Source organism: Cystoisospora suis (genome assembly GCF_002600585.1).
Source record: "Cystoisospora suis strain Wien I chromosome Unknown contig_1733, whole genome shotgun sequence".
NCBI classification, from domain to species: domain Eukaryota; phylum Apicomplexa; class Conoidasida; order Eucoccidiorida; family Sarcocystidae; genus Cystoisospora; species Cystoisospora suis.
Window position 1 is genome coordinate 32,002 of NW_027154533.1, and position 22,182 is coordinate 54,183.

Consider the following 22,182-nt stretch of genomic DNA (forward strand, 5'->3'; position numbering starts at 1 on the left):
ATCCGAAGAAGCGGGTCAGGAAAGGACACACGAGCTGACTGGCGGTTTTTGCTGTTGATGCCAGGCAGGAAAAGTGGGTGACTTCCTCCTCCGCGTCTGCGGCTCCTCTCACAAGTACAGGGTGACCGACGTAACTCAAGTGCAAGAACCCACCGTCGGACAGTAGGGTACGTGTTGGTGGTCTGATGGACTTCCATTCATAAGAGACAAGAGAAGAAAGGGCGCACCAGCACTCATCTGGACAAAAGCCAAGTAGTGCAGGAGCCCCAAATCACCAGGAGAGATTATAGAGTGGATCCGAGCAGGACCCAGGGAGGGATTCCGGACACCATCTCCGCCATGCCTGATGGCCCCAGTTAGCATGCCTGACAGTAGACTCGAGGCGGAAGCGGGAACGCTAGCTAGAAATTATGTGCTGGCTCTCAACTCAGCCGCTTTTTGGGGCTAGTGGGCGCCAGCTTCTGTTGGCTCACCGGAGCGGTGTGGGCGTCGAATACGCTGCTCCACATCCTGGTACCGCAGCCCGTGCCTTCACGTCGCGCAAAATCTGATAAAAACTTGCACACAGTTCAGACCGTCCCAGAGCTTTCCGGGGTCTATTTTCCTGGGGCGGGGCAGGTTCGAGGAAAGGCAGAAAACTTCGCTAATACGACGGGCACTGGTGGGTGCGGACAGAAGAAAGCGAGACAGAGAGCCGCAGTGGTGGTTGCTTCGCCAGCCTTAGCTGCGTTGTACCTTCTGTAGTATCAAGGGCTGGAGTCCAACAAAAGTTCTGCTTTGCTGCTGTCTCCACCCGGACAGGCCGGCGGCAAGAAGGTAGCCGGCTTCGTCAGTCAGCGTGACACCCTAGTCACTGGCTGCTGGGGATAGCTGGAGAAGGCGGCAGAGCTTCCTGCAGTCGAATGCAGTTCCATAGCCGATCGCTGCACAAGCAAGCCTACAATGATCCTTACACTCTCAACCCAATTTTGAACTGTCTAGCCTACGGGGAAGAGAAAACTGTGCCAAACCTATGGTACGAGCCCGAGCGAGCTCGCCGAGGAGGCGCCCCAGGTCACGTCGAGTCCCGGGCCGTGCTTACTGGACTGTGGAGCGGCAGGGGGCCTTGGGTGTCCTGTAAGTGCTTGCAGTGTCGGTTGGTGGCGCCGTCCCATCTAGTCTCTGCCCGCTCGTGCTGTGCAGACCGGCTACAAAACAGCAGTTGGAAGCTTAGCCAGGACAAGCGGGGCGCGAAACCCAGTGAGCCCAGACAACGTTATATCCCATCGCTGCGAGTGGGTCATCCTCCTGTCGTCACTCTGCAGTCACCAGGCTGCACCAAACGTTGAACTCCCCGCAGCAAAAGGTTGTGCGATAGTATCGATCCGTTCTCTCGCGGCGGCCGCTTTTGGACCGGTCGGCGTTGAATTAAGCCTACACACTTATCTGTATTCGCTCCCCTGAGCACATCGTGGGTCTGAACAAGTGTTCGCACGAGGGCAGCACCACTTACACAGTGTGCAAGTCGGATGTGGCTTAGGGGCATATAGTCGAGACCCAGCCTGTTACCCATCGCCAGGGGACAACGAATGGCAGCACCCTCGTCCGAAGTTCTATCCCTTTACAACGGTGAATTTTCCTCTTCGGCGGCGACGAGAAACAGTGCCATCTCAACGAGCGCAGTTGCAAGGGGAGAGACCTGTCTCCGATCTACCAAACTCCAGGAGTCGACATCAATCTAGGGCCGACTGTCCCGAGGCCACAGAGGTCTCTCACTCCACGCCCACTTCACTCGGCGGCGCGAGACAAGAAGTAATATCTGGATGTGGCCTCTATGGCTCTATTCGTTGTTTGCCTATCCTCCTCGATGTGCCAGGGAAGCACGGAGCTAAGGAGTTTCCATCCCAATTCTCGGTACTCTTGCCTGCGCAGAGCTATTCATTGTGACTCGTTTCGCTGACAGCTAGGTGTGTGCTTGGCCGGTCACCGTCCCTCCTCCTCGCCGTCTCTTGTGTCGACAGCAGCCCTTTCCGCTCTCTCTCTTGGTCTTCCTTCGTTACTCTGGCAGTGACGCTTTGGCGTTAAGCTGCTTTCTGTCGTCCTGCCTTCACCGGTACTTGTTCTACTAGTTCTGTTCAACTCATGAGTTGCCGCGTGGACAGGCAAAAAAGAAGCCTTCTCCCAGAGTTGTCGACATCACTTTCGTCCCACCTTACAGAGGCTGCACGGGTGCAACCGCCCTCGCTTCGCGGAAGCCTCCTTGCGATCACCACTGGGATCTGCCCTGCCGACGACTGTCAAGAGCAGGGTACCGCGGCTCAGTCAAACGTGCCACGCGAAGGCCTGCTTGGTGAGACCGTTCTACATCATGTCTGGCAGTACTCCCCGGTGGGGCTCGACTGGCCATGCATTGTCAGACGAGCCTGCCTGTGGTTGCTGGTTTCGCATTGCCCGTCAACTTGTTTTTTTCGCTTCGTACCGCGCTGCGCAGCGCAATACCCGGTGGTCCTGCACTATACCGCCGGCCTCCATACTATCCCAGGTGCGCTGGCTTCGCGATGCCGGAGAGTTCTTCTCCTGTGTTGCGGGGTGGGGGAGCCGACGCCAAGGTGCGCGCAAAGGCTCAAAGAAACTGAACTACTCTTGCCTCGCGAGCATGTCGGGAGAGCAGTAAGCAGACGGCCGTGTCCCGAGTACGATGAGCCGGCTCTGACGCAAGGCCTCCAAATATCGCTTCCGGCTTTGTGTGCCGGCCCTTAAAACCAGCAACTTCGAGCCGAAGCAGCCAGTGCTAATCATACAGCTATTGAACGCGCAGGAGTCGTGCGAAGTGTTCCATGACCTCACTAGCGATCTGCCAATGAAGTCAGAGACGTACGCTGGAGACCTGTCGGAAGTAAGCCATAGACGAGGCGTACGTCCTCCTGTGCACGAGTCGTCTAGGTACTGTCCGGTGTGCTTGAGCACAGCCAGTACAGCGTGCGGGTGACCGTGGCGAGCAGCTGCAAGAATGTGCGGTACCCTGAAGTGTGGGTCGCCGGAAGCTGGGCTTCCGCTGCCGAGTCGACGGTGATTTTCGGAGGTATTTCCGATGAGGCTAACAAAGTAGCGTTGAAGATTCCAATTTCCGAAGCCAGCTCGTGTCACGAAAGAATTCGGTTGCGGGTTCTCAAGATCAACGAAAAGCAGGACCCCGGACCTGTACTCCCGCATGCTTGGTAGGTGAAAGAAAAATGTTGCCGAGGGGTGGCCTAGGGCCGCCTGGGAAATCCGGAGTTTCTCTACACCGTCAACAGCGTGAGTGGACAGGACGGTAGACAACCGCCATACTGGGGGTCTGAATAGTGTAGACTTTTTTCTCCTCTTCAGTCGCTGTTTGTGACCGTCAGACTCGAGCTGCTATCCGCCGTCCGGGACTGGCGAGACACTGCCCGGGGGTTGAGGGGCGCCACGGAGCCTCGTCCGTGCAACGAGCAGACGCCCTGGGGCTCGTGAGCGAGGACAGCGTCGGTTGTGGAGACCGCCGAAGCGAATGCTGAAGATTTGCGAATAGCACTGATGCTCTTGCACCTGAGAGCTGGAGTCATTACGGCCTCTCAGTCAAGCTTTGCAGTTCGAAGGCTGCTTCGCTCGGCGGGCCACAAAAGAAGTGTCACCGGCGCTTCTACTTACTGCTTTCTATGTGCTTCTGCAGCACACCGGGGCGTGCTTGCGTCTAATGAGCTACTGAAGGCGGGCTGTTGAAGTAGCTCTTTCATAATCAGTTGCCCCGAATAACTTCATCCCCTGCTGACCTTCCACAATTTTTACGATGACTCCCTCCACCTATAGCTTGATGGGCAAAGCCCGCGCATGCTAAAGGCGGGCTCTCCTCGCATCTTCTCCTAGCAGGCTTGAGATATTAGTTCCCTCGTTCGGAGCGCGAAAATCGTAAGCACTCGTTGCACGTCTTCCAGCTCATCCTCCAGAAGCGGAGTTCTGGCCTCTTTCGACCGAAGAGCACGCACTGCAGAATTTGCCCGTGCATGCTCTTGCTCGTTGTGCGTTACTTCGTTTTGAGTTAAGGCACGGGTCTGCGATCCGGAGTAGAATTCACTGGCGGGCCGGAATCGCTCTAAGGCAGCTAGCTTTCAAGTCTCGGAGCCGGGTGCTGCTCCCGGGCCCGCTAGTATCTATTGGGTAATGATCCAGCGGCGTGCCGGCCATTTTCCGACCTCGAGACTGGCGTCTCTGGGCGCGTGTGCAGTGCCTTTCGACGTGCTGGCTCTCTATCGGTGTGTTTTTTGATGATGCTTTTTGCTAGCACTCCTGGTGACGAGTGGCCTGTAGTGTTGCCGTGCTCGTATACACCGGAAGACGCTTCCCTTCAGGCCGGTGTTTGAGTTCGTTTACCATGCTGTCATCTCGTAATTTATCAGGGGCGCTCGAGTGGCGGACGCCATTTTCCTCGGAAGCGCAGGAGGCAGGTAGACGTGATGCTGCGTCATTTCCTCAAGGGTATACACAAGAAAGCGGACCACCTGCTGCCTGCTTTGCAACTTCGAATCCATCTGTCACGGACGCAAACGGACCTATTTCTTATTCAGCAAGCCACGCTGGAGACATGGCGTTTCCCGCAGCGACACAGTGTTTTCAGCCGGGACAGCAGCGGATGCCTGGCAGGAGGCTACCTTCATCATGCCTGGATTGTTTCCACCTACACCACGCCGCCCCCCCTCTATATGAAACAGGGCCTTCTGGCTACCTGCCGTGGCAGCGCTTTCCGGGTTTTGGTCCGAGAGTGCCCCCTGCTCCGGCGACTGTCACCAGGCAGAACACTTCGCCTTCTGCACTTGCTTTTGACCCCCTAGACACGGCCCCGGGTGATGGGCCGGCATTCTCCCCCGTGATTTGGTTGCCTAGGCTTGCACACGAGAGCGAGGTGGCACTGGTACATTTTGTGGTGTACCTGGTTTGCGCGGCGGGGTGTGTGTGTGTGTATTATAACCTTGTGGTGTTGGAAGCTTATGTCCTCGCCCTTTTCTGGGCTGTCGTCTTCTCAATCCCGCTTCGGACAGGAATGAACGTGTTGAAACGGCTGATTCTCTTGAGTGGGCAACAAAGCGCTGCAGCTGTTCTGGCCCAGGCGAGTGAAACCTCACCTTCGGGCCAGACTCAGCAGCACGTTTCCGCGGCGGCAGCTCTTCCTCCTGTGACTGCCACCTCGGTTTTTCTCCATTCCCCGCCACGTATTGCATCCTCTGCATCGTCTGAACTTACAGCAGAGTGTCATACAGGGACACCACCTGCAGAGGGGACGGGCGGCTTTGTTCATCCTCGCGTGTATAGACATCGCAGTACGTCAGAGTCAATCGCCACGCGCATAGCGTCCCGTTTGCTGCCCTCGGTGGCGCCCACTGCCGCTGCAGCGGAGAGTCTCCTAGCTCAGGAGAACTTGGTTATAGCGGAGAAGTTGGACAAAGTTACTGACAGTCTCCAGGAAGCGATAGAGGAAGGAAGAGACAACGACCTGCCTTCGGCCGTTGCAGCAGCAGAAGAAGTGCCCCCGCTCCCGCTCGCCGCCCGTTCACCGGGGAACGTAGAACACATTAGTGCGCCCTTGGACGGCGCAGGTAGTACTGTGCGCCAACAAGGCGTTCTGCGCGATACGTGCCGACCGGTTTCCGATTCTATAGGTGCCTCCCCCCGTCAGAAATCTGGATCCCTACTCCAGGTGCGTTCTTTGTCACGGGGCTGTTCTCCCCGCTCAGTTTCGCTTAGCCCGCCTTCTCGAGTGGTTGCCTCGGATTCTAGTCGTGGGCCCCAGTCAAGTCCTGGCAAAAGTTCTCTTTCTTTCCAGCAGCCACCCACAGGTGACGAGGTGTCATCTTCTACGTTAACGCGGGCTGCTGCCATGGCTGTTGGACTTGCTTCCAACTCCGGTGCCCAAGGAACTTGTCCGCCGGAAGCAACTTCTCCGGCCAAGCACACTCAGTCTCCGTGTCTGGTTCCTGGCGAGTCTAGTCTTTGCCTTCCTACCCCTTCAGTATCTCCCGTGTCACCTCGATCGGTCAAGACAGCTCCTCCTATAGTTTGTTCCCCGGCTGCTGAAGAGTCAGCGGGACCCTCTGGAGAGGGCTTCAGCGGCACTAACGGCCGGCAACTCTCCCAGGGCTCACCTAATGAGCTGGAGGTCGCCGGCGGTGTGGTGATGGGGGAGAAGACACCGGGTGAGGGTCTCCTATCCGCTTCCACTAACCAAGGTAACGGAGTCGTCGCGGGCGAGTGTCTTCAGATGCAGACACAGCGTGTACGTTCAGGGGTTACCTCTGCATCAGCAGCAGCACCGTGTGCCTGGTCGTGCAGGGAGCAGGTTTTTTCAGAGGGCTCCAGGGCGAAAGATAGTACACCTGGTGAGTCTCCACCCCTGCTTGCAGCGTCAGAGGCGGACCCCGTGCCTTCCCAGGAGGGAGGGAGCCATGAACGCCGGGCTGAGAGTGCTCAGTTTTGTCCAGGAGTGGATTCAAGAGGTTTTGGTGTCAGTACACTGACCCATAACTCTGATCGGGGAAGACGAGGTCCAGTCTCTCATCGGCGCAACCTAGATCTGCACCGACGGCTCCGGAGTTTCGGATCTAGCTTGGCTGCTTACGGTAGTAGTCTCAATACTTCCTTCGGCCAATATACAGCTCTGCGGTGTGAGGGTCGTGCTGCCTGCAAGCGAGCTCGTTCTTCCCGGGGGAAAGACGAATCGTCCGGTGGTGCTGACGCATTCAGTCCCTCGGGAAAACAGAAGCATCGGAAACTGTCTTCGATGCCTTCTGTAACAAGAGAGCCCTCGTGGTCCCTCCTAGGGGATGTGGTCTTGTCGTCGGCTCTCGTTCGTCTTCCCGCGCGGTTTTTGCTATTCATGATTGCCCCGCTCCAGTCTCTTGCGTCTCCACGTCCCGGGAAAGCATCTGCTCGGCATGCTTCCAGGCCGTGGTTTGCACTGCTGTACCGAGGGTGTGTCCTTTTGCTCGTATATCGAGCTGTCTCTTCCTATTCACGATACTCAGTCTCAACTGTTCTCCTTGGAGCAGCAGGCCTTGGTCTTCTTTCCATCACTATACGGTTCATCTTGATTCTCGTCGGCAAGGAACAAGCCTTCAATAGATAGTAAGCTGCCTTTTACTGAAGCAGTACGGTAGCGGCTGCATGATTGTCGGTTTGTTCTATTCGAAAGCCTGTGTGTATTTACTATACGCACCATCTTCAGTATCCGCTCCGCAGTCTTTCATTGTGACGACACTAATGATGTGCCTCGCCGCTGTTCCTGTCTGTAAGGTGTGTGCTCAGTCTGCAAGGGATCGGTCCATTCACCTCTATTGTCCGAGTTACTCTCATGTAGACTCTGCGTGCCGATGTGTCGGAATAGCTCGGGGTTGTCTTTCAATCACCTTTTCTCACCGTTCACGGCGTTCTCTTTCTTGTTTTCGTGCCGGGTGAAATGAGGTAGTTCATGTATGTTGAGGTAGATATCGTGGTCAGATGCCCCTGTCTTTCCCTGAGTACTGAGCTTGAAGAATTCGCTGGTATTTGCCCTTCTTCACCTTCATAGCCTTTACTGCATAGCTCACGGGTGAGCGAGTGTATGTGTCTACGTATATATGTCGGGTCTCTTTTGTCATAGCGAAGCGCCTACTGGAGGCGGTTTTCTTCCTGAGTTTTCGAGGTATTGCTGGCGATCGCGTGTCACTCGATCCTGTTGTCTTTCCTTATGTCCACCTCTCCCCCTGTTGAGGGGCGTCGACTATGAGAGATAGCAGCTAGCCAGTTTGACGCTGAGCCTCCTTTCTCAATTCTCGCTTGAATTGTGACTTCTTTGTATCCTGCTTTTGAATGTGTTTCGTCTATTTGTTTCCAGTCTTTCTTGGCTTTCACTTCCTTCTCTATTGACGCCTGTCCGCCGGCTTTTATCTCTCTTTCATGGGTCGATGCAAACGTCGTTGAACCCGATACTAGCTATCGTGGTTATGCTAACCTCGATGCTTATCTTCTCCTTGATTGTCGCATTCTTCTGCTTCCAATTTTACAACGAGATAACGTTGCTTTGGGATGCATGCCAACGCTACGTTGATACCTACATTCTTCGTTCGTCTACACTCCAGCAAGCATTTCAAGCTATTCATACCTTTGTCTCTCCTTCTGATGGGACAGGAGGAGCAGATGGCGAAGAACCGTCTTCCTCTCTTTATAACACTACCATTCCGTCATCTTCTTCCTCTCCACCTTTATCTGCGTCTCAAATTCTCTTTAATATTATTTCAAGAGCAGCACAAGCTGCTAGTGGTGGGGGGGTAGCCAACTTTGGTGATGCACTCTTTGGAGATCGTAGCGACGATTCGTCAAGCACATTAGAGAACACAGGCCCAAGCTCTGCTGCTCGTTCACCTTTCTCTTCTCCGGGTTTGGCTCATGCTTTCGGAGGACTAGGCGCTTCACTCGCTGCTACTTCAGGAGGAGGAAGAGGAAATGGTAGTTCTACAGGTGTTGGGACAAGTCCAGCGGTTAAGGGAGGATCGTCAGGGAATGAGGGGGGCGCTCCGACTTCATCAAATTCTGCACTTAAACATTTGTTAGGAGGTAGCATAGGTCGCTATTCAGATCTCTGGCTTTCGATTCGTCATCTAGCAAATGCAGGCTCTTTACAGAATGGAGCGGGTAGTAGTACAACGGGTCCAGATAAAAAACCGATTTATGAGAGGAGGACTGGGGGCCGTGGTCAGGAAGACGACGCTACTACCATGGACTCCGGCGGACGGGGTGTGGATGCTGGAGAAAGCCAAGAGAAGAAGCGAAGGAATGATGTGAACCAAGGGTGGTGGGGAAAGAGAGAAGTAAACGGGAGGAGGCAGGACGCGGAGGAGGTCGAGGAGAGTCTAGCTGAAGTGAGGGGTAGAGAGCTGTCAGGAGGAAGAAGAAAATGTAGAAAAAGGAGTGTTAGGCTGACGAACAAAGAGGGTGATAGAAGGGCGACAGGAGGGTCTTCATCATCTGGAAATGACAGTTTAAAAGAAGGAGGAGGAAGCTTCGTCGGCTGGAGTTTTTCATGGCCATTCAAGTGGAAGAAGTCTTCAGAAAGCGGGACCAGTCCGCCGTCTCAGCCTTTCTCGTCGCCAAGAGAAAGCTTAACAGGCACGAGGGGCGAAGATGCGGAGAAAGAAGCTCGTGAGACGGGAAGGGGTTCGACAACACGCTCAAATACACATAGGGGACGTATTCCTTCCTCTTGTTTTCCACGCGAGGTCCCTTTTTTCTCTTTGTTCGCAGAAAACGGCTTGGATGGTTCTGAAGGTAGCTGTGTAAGGAGTAAGGAACGAGACGATAGCCTTTCTTTCGAACAAGACAATCTTGGAGACTTCGACGTAGACGTGGGTGATGAGAAACAAGCAGACGCTTTCCTCTGTTCTGATGCTGGAGACGACTTTTCGGAGCGGGGTAATCCCTTGCGGCCGGCTTCTGAAGGTCACTTTGTTGACGGGTGCTGTAGAGACACTATTGAGAGGACATATGATGACCAGATTTCTGGACAAGAAGAGAGATACCCCGCTACAATAGCTGGTTTTGTTTCTCGAGGAGTGGGTGGTGAGGTAGATCTGAATCTTGCACAAGCAACTCTAGGCATGGGGAAGACAGAAGGAGTTCTTGGGGGAGAAGATGCAAGTTCTGTCAGTACGAGAAAGACCCTTGATGATAGCAACGCGGTCGGCTTTTGGACAGGAGGAGACAGGCTGGGGGATGAAGGCCCTGGAAACCAACGACTGACGGACGATGTCTGGAAACGATGGGAGAATACAGCCGAGCTGATAGGCCAACTGAGGAAAGGAAATCTCTCAGGTGCTGCAGGAAAGGTTAAAGAGGTATGGTCCCACATTTGGCGTACTCTGTTCTACGGTTCAAGCCAGGAAATAAGGCAGCCGTCTCTCCTCTTTTCATCTCGGAGTTGGTCGTGCCGTCTCGTGTCTCGTCAGAGACGATACTCACTGCGAACAGATCTCTTCTGCTACCATCCACGGTGGAGTGCTTTGTGTTACGTTGCCGATTTCGAACAGAGTCAAATTTTCCTCGTATCTTTTCCTTCCGCTACTTTTCGTAATTCACTTGGTCAGGTGAAGCGTCAGCGATGAGGAATGAATGCGTGCAGTTTTGTCTTGTCACCCTATTATTTGAGCATCACGCTTAGTGAGAGGCTGCTGCAACGTTCTGATACTTCGAGATTCCAAGCAAAAGCCTAGAAGGGGCTTGCTAGTCGCGCTTCTCTGTAACGTTTGGCGTAAGTGCTAACCTAATTTTCCCGTTTAGTCAGTGGGCGTGCAACCGTCGCTGCCTTTTTAGGAGATTGGGTAATTCATCGTTCTTGACCCTGCGCTCGTAGAAACAACAGAAAACAAGCAGGAACATACGATACCCTTTCATGTCAGTTTTGAACGAAGAGACTCGTCCGGCGCGACCAAGAATCATCACGTAAGCTTGTTTTTCGAGTGTTTTCTGTGTTGTCGGAGAGAGGGTGTGATATTAGCTGTTATGGGGTTATGGGTCGAAGTGGGGAACCAGCCGACTCGTGTGAGACAGATTTTCGCCGCCTAGATGCCTGTCAATGTTTCTCCTCAGGCCTGGAGCGAGATCTATTCCCTCACAAGCGAGGGCTGGTGGTCGTACGTGACGACTTACGCAAACACGTTTTTCTCGGGGCTGCTCAACAGCGGGTGAGCTAATGATCTGCATAGCTGTGGATCAGCATAAGGTTCCTTTTGAATGGCGAGCGGAGACACATTGGGAACACATAGAAAGAAGTTCCAGGAACTGGTTACGAACGTGCGTACTGTATAGAAACTTACCGTCCCGAGACACAGTCTTGTATTGTTCTCATGCGTACGTTCCCGTGTGTTTTTCTTTCCTGCAGCAGCTCTAGTGTGGCTCAAGGCGCGAGTGGCTGCATGTCAACTGGGTCTCTTTTGTGGTGTTATGTGCTGTCAGGTTCGGTGCTTTCCGGGTTTTCTTCTTCGTCTTCTTCCTTGTCTTCAAGTTTCTTTTGTCGGCCTTTGATATGTTGCTCCAGGCAAGTATAAACCCATATAGTTAAATCAGGTCGAAGGGGTGTCCCTCCCGCTCGTCCCGAGGCGATAAGAGGCTTGGACAACTATTGCTGATCTTACCTTCTTTATATGAGTGGGGGACACACGTCATGGCTCTGTGTGGTACCTACTGCATGTGTACGAATAAAACACGGTTGAGAGGCTGTTGTTGCCTCAAGGGCTCGCCCGCATCAGCGGCTGTCCCCTTTGTTTATACCCAGTTGCGTATGCGGGAAGGAGAATACGGGTCATATGGTTTCAAATAGTGAGTACGTGCGAGTTAGCACAAGTGCAGTTTGCTCTTCTACTAGCAGTCAGTCACCCTTCGGCTTGAGAAGAAACCTATTGTGTGAGACAATGGAGACCACTCATCATGTCCTTGAGCGGTGCTCCACTAGGGTTGAACTCATGTGAACAACTTCTGGTGCGAGTGAGTTGTAAAGTTTTTCGTATGTAGTAGTGTCTTTTTTTATGTGTTTGTTCTTTTATGCTTCTCCCCCGTGCAGGCAGTGGTCTTTTTCAGCGCGCTGTACTATCTCCTATGTAGCAGCAGAAGTTGTTTGGAATACTTGGAAGAACTCCTGTGTATTGTTGATCCAAGTTGTATTATATCGCACTCTATCAACAGAGGTCTCCGAGCCATCCTTTACTCCTCTGTCAAGCGAGTCTGGTTCTACAGGTCAGTCAAGGAGAACCGAAGCTCAACCCCTTTGTACATAGATTGGACAGGTGTCTCTGTAGAGGCACAGAGATACAGCTGACGATGTAGGCGCATAAAGGGACGGACACGGTGATACTTTTGACTGTGTGTTTGTCTTGCTCTTTGATGTGTGTGAGCATTCGTGTGTACATTTATATGTATATAGATAGATACATATCTCTTCAGAACATCGGTGTTTCTCATGGCCGCGGAGGGTCTGACTGGTTGTTTCTAGCTCTCACCTTTGGGACGAGAAACAGGAACGCTTCTCCTTCGATCTTCCTCTCTCTTTCCTAGTTCGTCGCCATTCAAGAAGGCGTCTTTCTCATTTTTGGCCGTGTGAAAGACGTCTGCTTGCTTCTATTCATATTTCCAAGGCTGCACATGGGACCGCTTTCTATCTGATTCAGTCCTTCTTCGAGAGGCCCCCCCCTCTTTACACCCAGCTATGTTCTCCCTTCCTTATGCTGCACAAGCATCCGCCTTTCCTTTATTTGATGTTGGTGTTGGGTGATGTACAGTCTCTTCACCTGGTTCGTGTACGAGACCGCGGGTATGCCTGTTGTCTACGTACCTACCGCGGTATCAGGACTTCTTGCTCTACTGCCTCTTCTCCCTCCGGAGACGATCTCCGTTATTCCCTGTCTTGTTCTTTGGTGGGGGGGAGGTGGAGCGGATGACGCCGCGGCGGTTGCAACGTTAGCTTTAGCGCACTCCAAAATATCGGGGGAATTTGAGCAGCTGCCTTTTCAGAGACCTTTGTCGAGAGCGGAAGCTGAAGCTGAAGCTCTGGCTACAGGAAGCTGGTGGGGAATCCTCAGCGTCACGGCGGGCTCACAAAGGAAGCTGGGAGCCCTGGCTTTACTGGCTGCGAACGCGTAAGTAGTGGAGTTCACTGCCGGCGTTGTCGCTCAATACCCCTGTCGAGGCGTCGCTTCTTCAAGCGGCAGGACTGTCTTCGGAACAGTCAGCAGTGAGTATGCTGATGCTCGTGAGTTTCTAGAGGAGTAGTACGAGTCAAGGAACGGACAATAAATCGATGCCAAAGTTCGCGAGAATGAGGCTCAGGAGTAGTCAGCTGAGGTCTCGGGTCAGAGAATTGGCTTGTCCGTGGTGCTGACCTTCTCCTGATACACGCACTCGCCTTCGTTGGCGAATCCGTGACCTATGGACCGCCTTCTGGATTATCATCGAGTGTTCACAACGATCTGATGTGTATGCGTAGGCGTCGTCTCAGTATTCTTCAAGGTGGTTTTCCCACAGCATGCCAGTGCCCCCCTGCGTTGTTCTTTCTGTCCGGGTGCATGCAGAGCGGTCTGGTGGAATGTCACCACGGCCATCTACCGTGAGATTCCTGACAGCAACCCCTGGCTAGTCGGCTTGTCGGTGGCACTCGGACTTTCTACGTTTGGAATGAAGGGTATTATCATAGGTCAGCTCGAAGACGAAACTAGTGTCATTCTGGCGTTTGTCTGCGTCTACGAGAGGGAGCCGCAGTCTCAGTAAATTCTATCCATGTGGTTCGCGTTACCGGACACGACGTAGGAGAGGTATTCTCCGTAGGCAGATATCAAGAACATGCGTTAGATTCTAGACATCCATGGTGTACCCCGCATGCTGCGTTCCGAGCTTGGACAAGAGCACGTGGTCGTGATGGCGACGCAGGTACGAATGTGTTCAGGTACACACGTGTATGCCAGACTGTGCAGAAGTCTGGTGTATGGAGAAACACACTATGCCGAGCTTTCTGCTGTATCGACCGCTTAGATGAGCCAGGTGATCCCAGAGCAGCTCACGTTCGAATCCCTCTCATCTTGATGCTGTTATGAGACTGGCTCTTACTCGGGTCCTCTTCTGGATTCGTGCTGCCCACTTCCGCGAAACTCAAAGGCCCCCCAATCATACGGCACAAGAGTGCTAAGCTCCCACCATCAGGATCAGAGTGTAGGGCTTTGTCGTAGTCGAAAAGGGATCAGGCCTGCGGCAACCCCCTGTCCAAGAAGATTTCTCTCTCTCTTACTTCTTTCCACAAGTGTCGCCGTGATCGGCAAGGAATACAGGACTCTTTCAAACAAGAAGATTTCTGGAAGTGTTTTTTTCTCCGCTTTGTCCGGAAAAAGAAAAGCTGTGGTTTCTGTTTGTTCTTTTCAATATACAAGGACGCTGCTGTGGTATCGTTTTGCTTGTGTTGTATTGTCAGGTCCAGTGCTAGCTACCCTTCCACTGATTGTCCTGACGGCTGCAGCCAAGTTCAGCGAGCGTCGGACACGGGAGCATCAGCTGGCGGCAACCGTAGCTCAAAAGACGGCACATCCTGTTTGTACTTCCGCACCATCTTCTCCGCTTGTCTCCACCCCAAGCTTCTCTGCTGCGTACAGCAAATCTCAGGGATATGACCGTGCAGAGCCACAGTGGCAAAGGGGTGAAGATCTGTTGCCCGATAGGAGGCAGCCAGGGGATATGATTATGTTTGGAAGCGGATTCAAGACGCAAAATGAACGCTTTAAATCAGCTGAAAAACAGAACAACCTGTGTGGAAAGCCTCATTGCTCTTTGCCATCCGTTGCGGAGGGCCGGACTTTTGATGGGGAGGTGCGAGCAAAGCACCCGGAAGAGTCAGATTTGCGATCGAAGTCATTCCAGAAGAAATCAGATAAATGCTCGAATTCACTAGACAAGAAAGGAGCTACTGCAGTTCTATCTGCTACCCCGGATGTATCTGAAGTGATCTCCGGGCCACCGGCTACTCCATCTGCCGCAGCTGCGGCCGCTGAACTAGCCAAAGCAGCTACTCAGGCAGCTGTAACACAAGTGGCGTCCATTGTTGGAGAAGCCGCCGGACAGGAAAAAGAAGGCGTCTCATGTGGATCTACTCCGGCAATGGTATGTTACGTAATGCGTACCCGAGTGATTTCGCTCGGCTGAGAGAGTGTGAAGATATCGTTATGTGTTCACCGGGCAAGTGTCATGGCGAGCACGATTCCCCTCACACTCACGAATGAGCTATGAAGAAATCCCAGACCTGCTGTTGCACAAGTTGTTTTAGCTCAGTTTTCTTTTCAAATGTTTATCGACAGGGCAAGAAGCAAGAAAACGCTAATCTCTCTTAAGGGTGCGCGAGGTAGAGTTCGGAAGTGCGCGATATTCGCGATATAATAACTGCCATATGTTGCTCGAGTTTTATCACAAGATCAGCCCTCCTGCTGTCGTTTTTGTGCTGTCTTCAGCGACCCATCTGTGTCGCCCCACCTATCGAGGTCGTCCCCAGGTCGGTTGTTCCATTTCAGGTTGGTCTGAGGTCTGATAAACACGACGACATTGACGGCACTATGATATGTCTGCACCGGCCAGATCCTATCCTCCATGTGGAACGGTGCTCTGCCTTTTACGGAGAGGCGAATTCCCCTGTGGATTACTCTCCTTGGAACCAGCCTTTCACTAGAGGAGCTCCTCAACCTTGTCGGTCCGTGACCGCTTCTTCGCATGTGGCGGAACTTCCCCCTGCGGACGCGTACCGTGCACAGTCCGTTTTCGGTTCTCTCGTTAGGGGATCCCAAGGTACCTCTTTCGCTAATTCTCAAGGGTCTACGGCATTGATGTTCCCGGAGGCAAAGGAAGGGGCATTCACTTCTTTCACATCAAACGAACCTAGCAGTGAAGGTGAACGCGTTGGCGAGAAGAGTTGTAGCGAGGACAGCAGACGCAGTAGCATTAGTAGCCGAATCAGCAGTGGCACCAATAGCAGGGATGAGGGCTGGTGGCCTTTGCCTGATGGAGATCAAGTACCGGGAGCAGCTCCCTTACCCCGAGAGGACTCGAGGCTTTCAACGGGACCTGCTGAGGGCAGACGGGGTCGGGTATTAGCATTCTCTAGAAAGGTTGCTGATGGTGCCTATACGGGAACGGAAAGCAACGGAGGTAGTAGCAGTAGAGCGTTGCTAAGAGGGAGTGGCGGTCGTAGAGGCTTACTCGAGTCGAGCCATCTCAGTCGTCTCCGCCTCCCACAACAGTGGGCAAAGCGTGATCGCGCCGTGGCAAGCGGGACGGCGGCGCGGGGGGCGCTCCCCGTCGTTTCGATTCCTGGGAGCTCAGGTAGGCGGGTGTCGTCCCGAGCATCGCGTGTTCGATGCGCATCCTACCATGGACGAGAGAATACGTTTCCTGGAGAAGGCAGTGAGTTTCCGGTATGGCCACCTCGGTCAGAAGAATCGTTTCTGAGGGACGCCGCTTCGGGGGAGGCGGCTTTTCTCTACCCAGCTGTGGGTATCTCTCAAGTCGCAAGCGGGGGACCGCCTTTAGGTGTCCATGCAAGCAGTACAGCTACTGCGAGCCCCCAAGGCACCGCTCCAATGCTACCGCCTTTATTCCGGCGTATGCTTGCAGCATCCTCCTCATGGGGGAGAGACGAGCCGCATAGATCAGTCCGGGATCTTTTAGAAAGAGAATCAGGGACTGGAGCTGTTGGGGCGAATCGCAGTCATTTAGGTAATGCCGAAAGGGCTGGCTCAGCAAGTGGAGACGACGCAGAGCCAGGGGTGGATGACAGCGACGACGGGACGAAGCGAACGGATGCCAGCAGTGGCGCCGGTGAGAGATCACGATCTTCCATGCTGGCAGCAGCAGTTCTGAAGACTGCTGAGAAGCTGGAGTGGCTTCTTGAGCGACCCAGTGGAGGCTTAGTAAACAGCATCACTACGGGCTCGGCCCCAGCAAATTTGTCGAACGCGTCTCCAAGGGTAGAGGACACGCAAACGAAGAAAGAGAGCAAGAAAGTGAATACTGTGCGTACCATAGCCAAGCCAAGAAGACACAAGCAGAGAGCGGAGCCGCGTGGACTGGGCGGTGCACGTTGTTCAAAGCCTAGGATTAGTGAATGTGGTGGGCGAAGATCCACGACCTCAGGAGCGCAAGTTCTTCCAAAGAACGGAAATGAAGATGAAGGTCCCCCTTCTACTGCTTTGGTTGAAGGGGCGACTGACTCTGAGACCGTTGAGGGTGTGACTGCGAGTCGGGGTGTTCGGCAGACGCAGCTCAACAGGGGTGTAATGCCTCAAAACGAAGCCAGCGACGCGCCGGCCGCCTTATTCTCACCAGGCGGTCCCAAGAGCAGCTTGCTGGATGGACGGTCGCAAGAAGATACAAGAAAGTGACAAAGCAACCTGAGTCAACCGTGAGGCGGAATTACAGATGTCCTTTTGTACAGGAACGGAGTCTACTCAGTCCATCAGTCATACGATTCCGAATTCTGTCTCATGTGTATAAGGTATATCTTTTTTGTCGGGTCGACAACTAAGTTGGTACGCTGCAGATCTGTCTGGAAGGCTGCATCCACACCACGTAGCGGCAGGACACACCGTACAGAGTCCTGGAGGGCAGGAATTCACACCATAGCAGAGCAGCGTCGACTCGGCGCTTAAGCAATGAGCAGTAGTGGTGGGGAACACCGGCCTTGACGTCTACTCGAGTGCGAATCGGCCTAGACTAAGCAGTCGTGGAGAGCGGGCTCGGCAGGACAAATCCCGTTTATTGCATCACAAGAGCGGAAGGTCCTACCAGTTGTCTTACGAGACCGAGCCTTATAGTGCTTCGTTTCCAGATGATTCTCGTAGGACCGCGAGACAGATAGAGCGATCTGGTGTGCATCACGCCGAAATGACTGTGATTAGCACGTTCGTGTTTGAAACTTCAAAGCTTTGGGGTACAGAAAAAGAAGTGGAGGCGCAAGACGAGAGAACAACGTTTTGACGCTCCTCAATTCGGTCATTCAAGATGCAGTTTAGAAGCTTCGTCGCTCTGCGCTGGTTTCCATCGGCCTTTCGGGGCCTCGGAAATACCGCTGGAAGTGGAATCGATTTTTTCGACAGTCTGGAAACACTATAGATCGGTGCCAGCAACGAAATGCACTTGGTTCAGAACAGTACTGACAGACAAGCAGTGCTGGCACCGAAGTTAGTGTTACTTCGAAGAGGTCGAGGTACAATGCTCTGTATCTAGAAACGTGTTGGAGGCCCCAGTTCATACTGCACCAGCATAGCCGCTGTCGGGATAGTGCCACAACAACGTCCGACGGGACGACTTCGCAAGAAGCGGACCACCGCCGTATCTCGACGCCGAGGCGGTGTCTACTCAGCCGACAATTTTCGGGAGTCCAAAGCAGGAGTGCCACTCCTGTACTGAAGTCCAAGGTGGCTTGCTTGCTCGCTGCCCCCCCCCCCTCCTGAAGAACGAGACCAACGCGAGTCGAACAGCTATGAGTACGGCTCCTGGAGCACATCGGTTTGTCGGCAGTCACAGGGAAGAAATTTGTACTGGTGTTTGGGGGAAAGTTTCGCCCGGGGCCCCCGGCAAGCAAAATCTGTGGACGCTTGCTCCTCAGGCCAGGACTGATACATATGCCTGACCGCAGCAGGGAAACTTACACTTCCCTCTTGGTTCAGATAGAAGGCGTGCGTACTACTCAGCCGTGCTCCAGCTCGATCCTCGCTGGCTTGAAGAGTGTCCGCGTTGAATCCAACCGTGATCCAATCACTCTCACGGGATGCAGACAATCGTGGCGTCGGGTCCAAATTTCCGCGAAAAGACTTGTGGTTTGCATGGTAGGATTGAACAAACGCGGGCGTATCCGAGCCCGTGAGTTTGAGCCATCGATAGGCAGAAACGCTCGGTGGCCGGCGGATCGGCGACCAACGCCGGGACGCTGAACGTGCGTGAACTTGCGCGGTTCTGCAGGGTCGACTGCCGCGATGTTGGCCGACCCACCTAAGCAACAACTGCTAGGCAGCTAGACTTGTTGTTTTTTCGAAATCCGTTTTCTTTTTTGTGTCATAATTTGGGGAGGCTTTCCTCTGGTACTGCGTCTTCACGGAGGCTGCTCGTCCGGACAACTTGATTCCAGCCTCCGTCCTCTCGGAACAGCGTTGTCGATGCCCTTGTCCGCTGTTCCGAGTGTAGAGTGTAGTGGTAACGCCGCGCGCCGTAGTTAAACTTACTGATGCTTTGCACTCCAGCGTAGAGTCTTGAGCTGCTCAACCAGGAGGTTAGGGACTCTTTTTTCCTTCCGAGCGGTGAATTCTGTCCCGCAACGTGGTGACAAGCGGCTTTCTCCGCGCGCCATTTCTCATTCTTCCGTCTTCATTTCAGCGTGGAATGGTGGAGTGAGGATCTCACTCAGCTGCTCCCTGGTTTCTTTGTTTCTGTGAGAGTCTTACGGCGTTCTCGTGTCTGACCGCTGGCATCTTCTTTTTCCTCGGATGCGGAGGTGACAGCACTGTTTCCTGGCGTGTCTGCGTTCGCGCCCCGGTTCCGCTTCCTGTCTCGTTTGGCCACAGCGGCGCCTCTGATTGCCCTTCCTCAACGATATGAGTCGACGAGTTTCTCAGAAAAACCTCGCGGGCGGCACCGGGGGTGTACTCTCTCGCGCGGCCGGAGCCGCCACTCGCGGTTTGCTCGATCATGTCCGTGGCACCTCGAGCAGGGGTTTAAGATCGACTCGCCAAGAACCGAGCCAACCCTTGCGCAATGACAGCATCAAGCGGCGCGAGCTTGATTTCGATGAAGAGCTGTGGGCGCGGGGCTACACGATGGACTATTCTTATAAGCTCCGTCACATGCAGGAAAGCGAAGGCACAACGCAAGTTAGCGCTGGGGACTATGCGGATGTGTCGCCTGAAGGGGAGGAAGGAGGTGAAATCGAGGCGCTGGATGAAGGTGCCGAGGGTGAAGACGACGGTGTCGAATACGAAGAGTACTACAGAACAGACAAGGGCGGTACAGCCGTGGACGACGACTCCGGCCGGGACCCCTACAGCTACGAAACTGGTGAAGATGATCACGAGTACTACTACGGCAGTCGCCCCTACAACGACGAGGGAACTGCAGAAGCCGAGGACGAAGCAGAACTAGCGGACAATTACGAATACACCGCCGGCGCAGAGGAAGAAGAGGCAGCCGAATACACTTACGATGACTACAATCATGGGACCACAGAGGGCGGCTACGAGGAGAAGGAGGCTGAAGCAGAAGGCGAAGTGTGGCAAACGGAGGATCGCGTATATGACGAGACCGATGAAGAAGAGTATGGCGAGCAGGCCGACGCGGTGGAGAACGAGTATGCCGAAGATGAGTACGCCGAGGAAGCGGACGCTGACGAAACCGAGTATGCCGAAGACAGGGCAGAAGCTGATGTTGGAGTCGAGGCAGAGGACGACGCGGCGGCCATCAACCCTTTAGCCCCGTACACTCTCCCCCAAATAGCTGAGAAGGTCGAGGTGAAACGCGTCCCGGGAAAGGGACGCTGCTTATACACCAAGCACGATCTCGAACCCGGTTCCATCATTTTTGTCGAGACACCTGTGTTGGTGGCAATCCCTTCTCTCAATGAAGAGCTGTGGAATGTCTTAACAGAGCTGAACGAGGAGGAGGCCTTTGAGCTGCCTCCCGTGTGGCATCTCGCCGCACTCTGTAGCCTTCTGATGTTGGATGATGACAAAAAGAAAATTTGTCTGGACAAGTGGGTACCGGAGCCGAATAAAGCTCCAAGTGACGACGTGATGCGGGTTCTTAGCAGAGCGAATGTAAAGGTGCACCCCCAGCTGTACGAGCGCATGTTGATGGTCTGGCGTTATAATTCCTTCGGGCACCACACAGAGCAGCACGGACTAGTGCTGTATAACCGAATAAGTATGATGGCGCACAGCTGCCGTGCTTCGGCCTGCTGGCATTACGGAGAGGCCGACGCTTTTATTTTACGCGCCCGGGTCAAGCTGCAAGCGGGAGACGAGCTAACTATTTCGTACATTGGGGACGACGACTTGTTCAAGTCAACCAATGTTCGGAGGGAGAAGGTCCACGGTTGGCTCTTCACGTGCCAGTGCATCCGGTGCGCCGCACCCGTTGACAGCGCGCGAGGTTTTCGATGTCCCCTGTGTGGCACGGGGGCGATGTTTTTCAAAACAGACGACGGGGTGAGCCAGCGCATTCTATCTGTTTCACCGCTAGTCTGGCACTTGCTACGTCGTTCCATGGTTCTGTTTGAAAGTCGCAAACGCTGGAGTGAGCGGGGCCAAGAGAGGCTGGCTATTGGGTGCTGCTTCTGCTATGCCGGCGAATGCTGTTTGCAGGTTACTACCTCATCTGCTTGCACGATATGTCAAGCGTTCCCTTCTGATGAAACAATACAAGAATATCTCGACTTTGAGCAGGCATATGTTGACAGGCTGAGCGAGACAGATAAGTCTGACATGCAGGACGCGGAACTCGTGTACAACCAGGCAACACGGGTGTTCTCGCAGCATTGGGTTTTGTATCAGGTAAGAGGTGTGACGGATCAATGACTTCACGACGGGGAGCATTGGAGTTCTCATGCAGATGTTCACCGCTTAGGCGAGACCTTTTTGTTCGAGGTTGTGTGCGGGCTTCTCACAGCTCAATACTATTCTTTTTGAGGGCTACCGTGATGCTGGCAACTATGAGGCGGCTGCTATCCATCAAACGGAAAGGATAAAATACGTTTCTCAGGTAAGGCTTTGTTCTGTGAACTTCACTTCACTTTGTGCGCGTCTAGCCGTTCTGCGAATTTTTGACTGTGCACTGACGAGGTGAAGCTTCGACGTTACATCTGAGACTTTTGTTCTGCAGGTGATGCCTCTGGCTTCGTATACTTTGGCTTGGCTGTACGAGGAGATGGGTGACGTCATGACCAACCAGGCAGATGAAGCGGGTACTCAGGTTTCAAACCACAGACTGAACATTATAAGCCGTCACTTTGAAGACGCATACAACTTGCTGTACATCCTTTGTGGCGAGGAGCATGACTACACGGTCGCCGCTTTAACAAAAAAAACAAGCTGTGACGCGCGAGTAACAGAGGCTTAAGCCTCACTGTGTACAACAGGTCACAGTCGGTTGTCGGGTGCCGAGAACACCGATGAGGAAGCAAATGAGTCGGGATTCAGCCGCCTAGGTGTCCCATGAGCATGTCGGTGTCAGGACTCAGTCCGGTGTTAGCGGAAGTGATTTCACGGATGTTGCCGATGAGGCTACTCTTGCGCTCCGAGTTTCTGCCCGTGGGCTCATAGAGGTGGCACCGCCCTTTGACGTCGCTCATGCACACGTGGTTTCCATCTGTTGGTTTGTTGAAAATTCACCGGCACAGCAGTGAATAGGGGTTCAGTCTCGCAGGCGTCCCCTGTGTCAGACTTGAGAAGAACTCTTTCGGAGATTCTGGATACGTGACGGATGTGACCCACAGCGGGGAGAGACAAGTGTTTTTCTTCAAAAGTTGAAGGTATAGCCTATAAGTGCGTTTTTCTGAAAGTGCATGAATAGGTTCCTTTTCTGAATACGAGTTTCTTCCGCAGTCCCCTACATCATCAGTGCTTCCTGGCAGACTGGTAGGCACATCAGATT

The 22,182-nt window shown here is 53.6% G+C and overlaps 2 protein-coding genes across 2 annotated transcripts; both read left to right on the plus strand.

Moving 5' to 3' along the window:
- The first annotated feature begins 3,271 nt into the window (after window positions 1–3,271).
- On the plus strand, window positions 3,272–18,004 carry CSUI_003836 (uncharacterized protein). Its single transcript, XM_068064031.1, has 9 exons — window positions 3,272–7,116; window positions 7,865–9,860; window positions 10,612–10,706; window positions 10,978–11,059; window positions 11,582–11,754; window positions 12,297–12,653; window positions 13,086–13,207; window positions 13,976–14,658; window positions 15,003–18,004. The coding sequence occupies exons 1-9, from the start codon at window positions 4,373–4,375 to the stop codon at window positions 16,923–16,925; spliced, it is 8,175 nt and encodes a 2,724-aa protein (XP_067923994.1). The 5' UTR covers window positions 3,272–4,372; the 3' UTR covers window positions 16,926–18,004.
- Window positions 18,005–18,067: 63 nt separating this feature from the next.
- On the plus strand, window positions 18,068–22,078 carry CSUI_003837 (apical complex lysine methyltransferase). Its single transcript, XM_068064032.1, has 4 exons — window positions 18,068–20,738; window positions 20,895–21,083; window positions 21,199–21,291; window positions 21,412–22,078. Exons 1-4 carry the CDS (start codon window positions 19,134–19,136, stop codon window positions 21,646–21,648), a joined length of 2,124 nt encoding a protein of 707 aa, XP_067923995.1. The 5' UTR covers window positions 18,068–19,133; the 3' UTR covers window positions 21,649–22,078.
- Window positions 22,079–22,182: the final 104 nt, after the last annotated feature.

Bases quoted from the DNA above. Each gene is read 5' to 3' on its own strand.
- CSUI_003836 (XM_068064031.1), top strand. From the start codon at position 4,373: ATGCTGTCATCTCGTAATTTATCAGGGGCGCTCGAGTGGCGGACGCCA. The intron at 7,117-7,864 runs GTAAGCTGCCTT...ATTTGTTTCCAG, and splicing joins GAACAAGCCTTCAATAGATA to TCTTTCTTGGCTTTCACTTC. The intron at 10,707-10,977 runs GTGAGCTAATGA...ATGTGCTGTCAG, and splicing joins TCGGGGCTGCTCAACAGCGG to GTTCGGTGCTTTCCGGGTTT.
- CSUI_003837 (XM_068064032.1), top strand. From the start codon at position 19,134: ATGAGTCGACGAGTTTCTCAGAAAAACCTCGCGGGCGGCACCGGGGGT. The intron at 20,739-20,894 runs GTGAGCCAGCGC...TGCTGTTTGCAG, and splicing joins TTTTCAAAACAGACGACGGG to GTTACTACCTCATCTGCTTG. The intron at 21,292-21,411 runs GTAAGGCTTTGT...TTTGTTCTGCAG, and splicing joins GGATAAAATACGTTTCTCAG to GTGATGCCTCTGGCTTCGTA.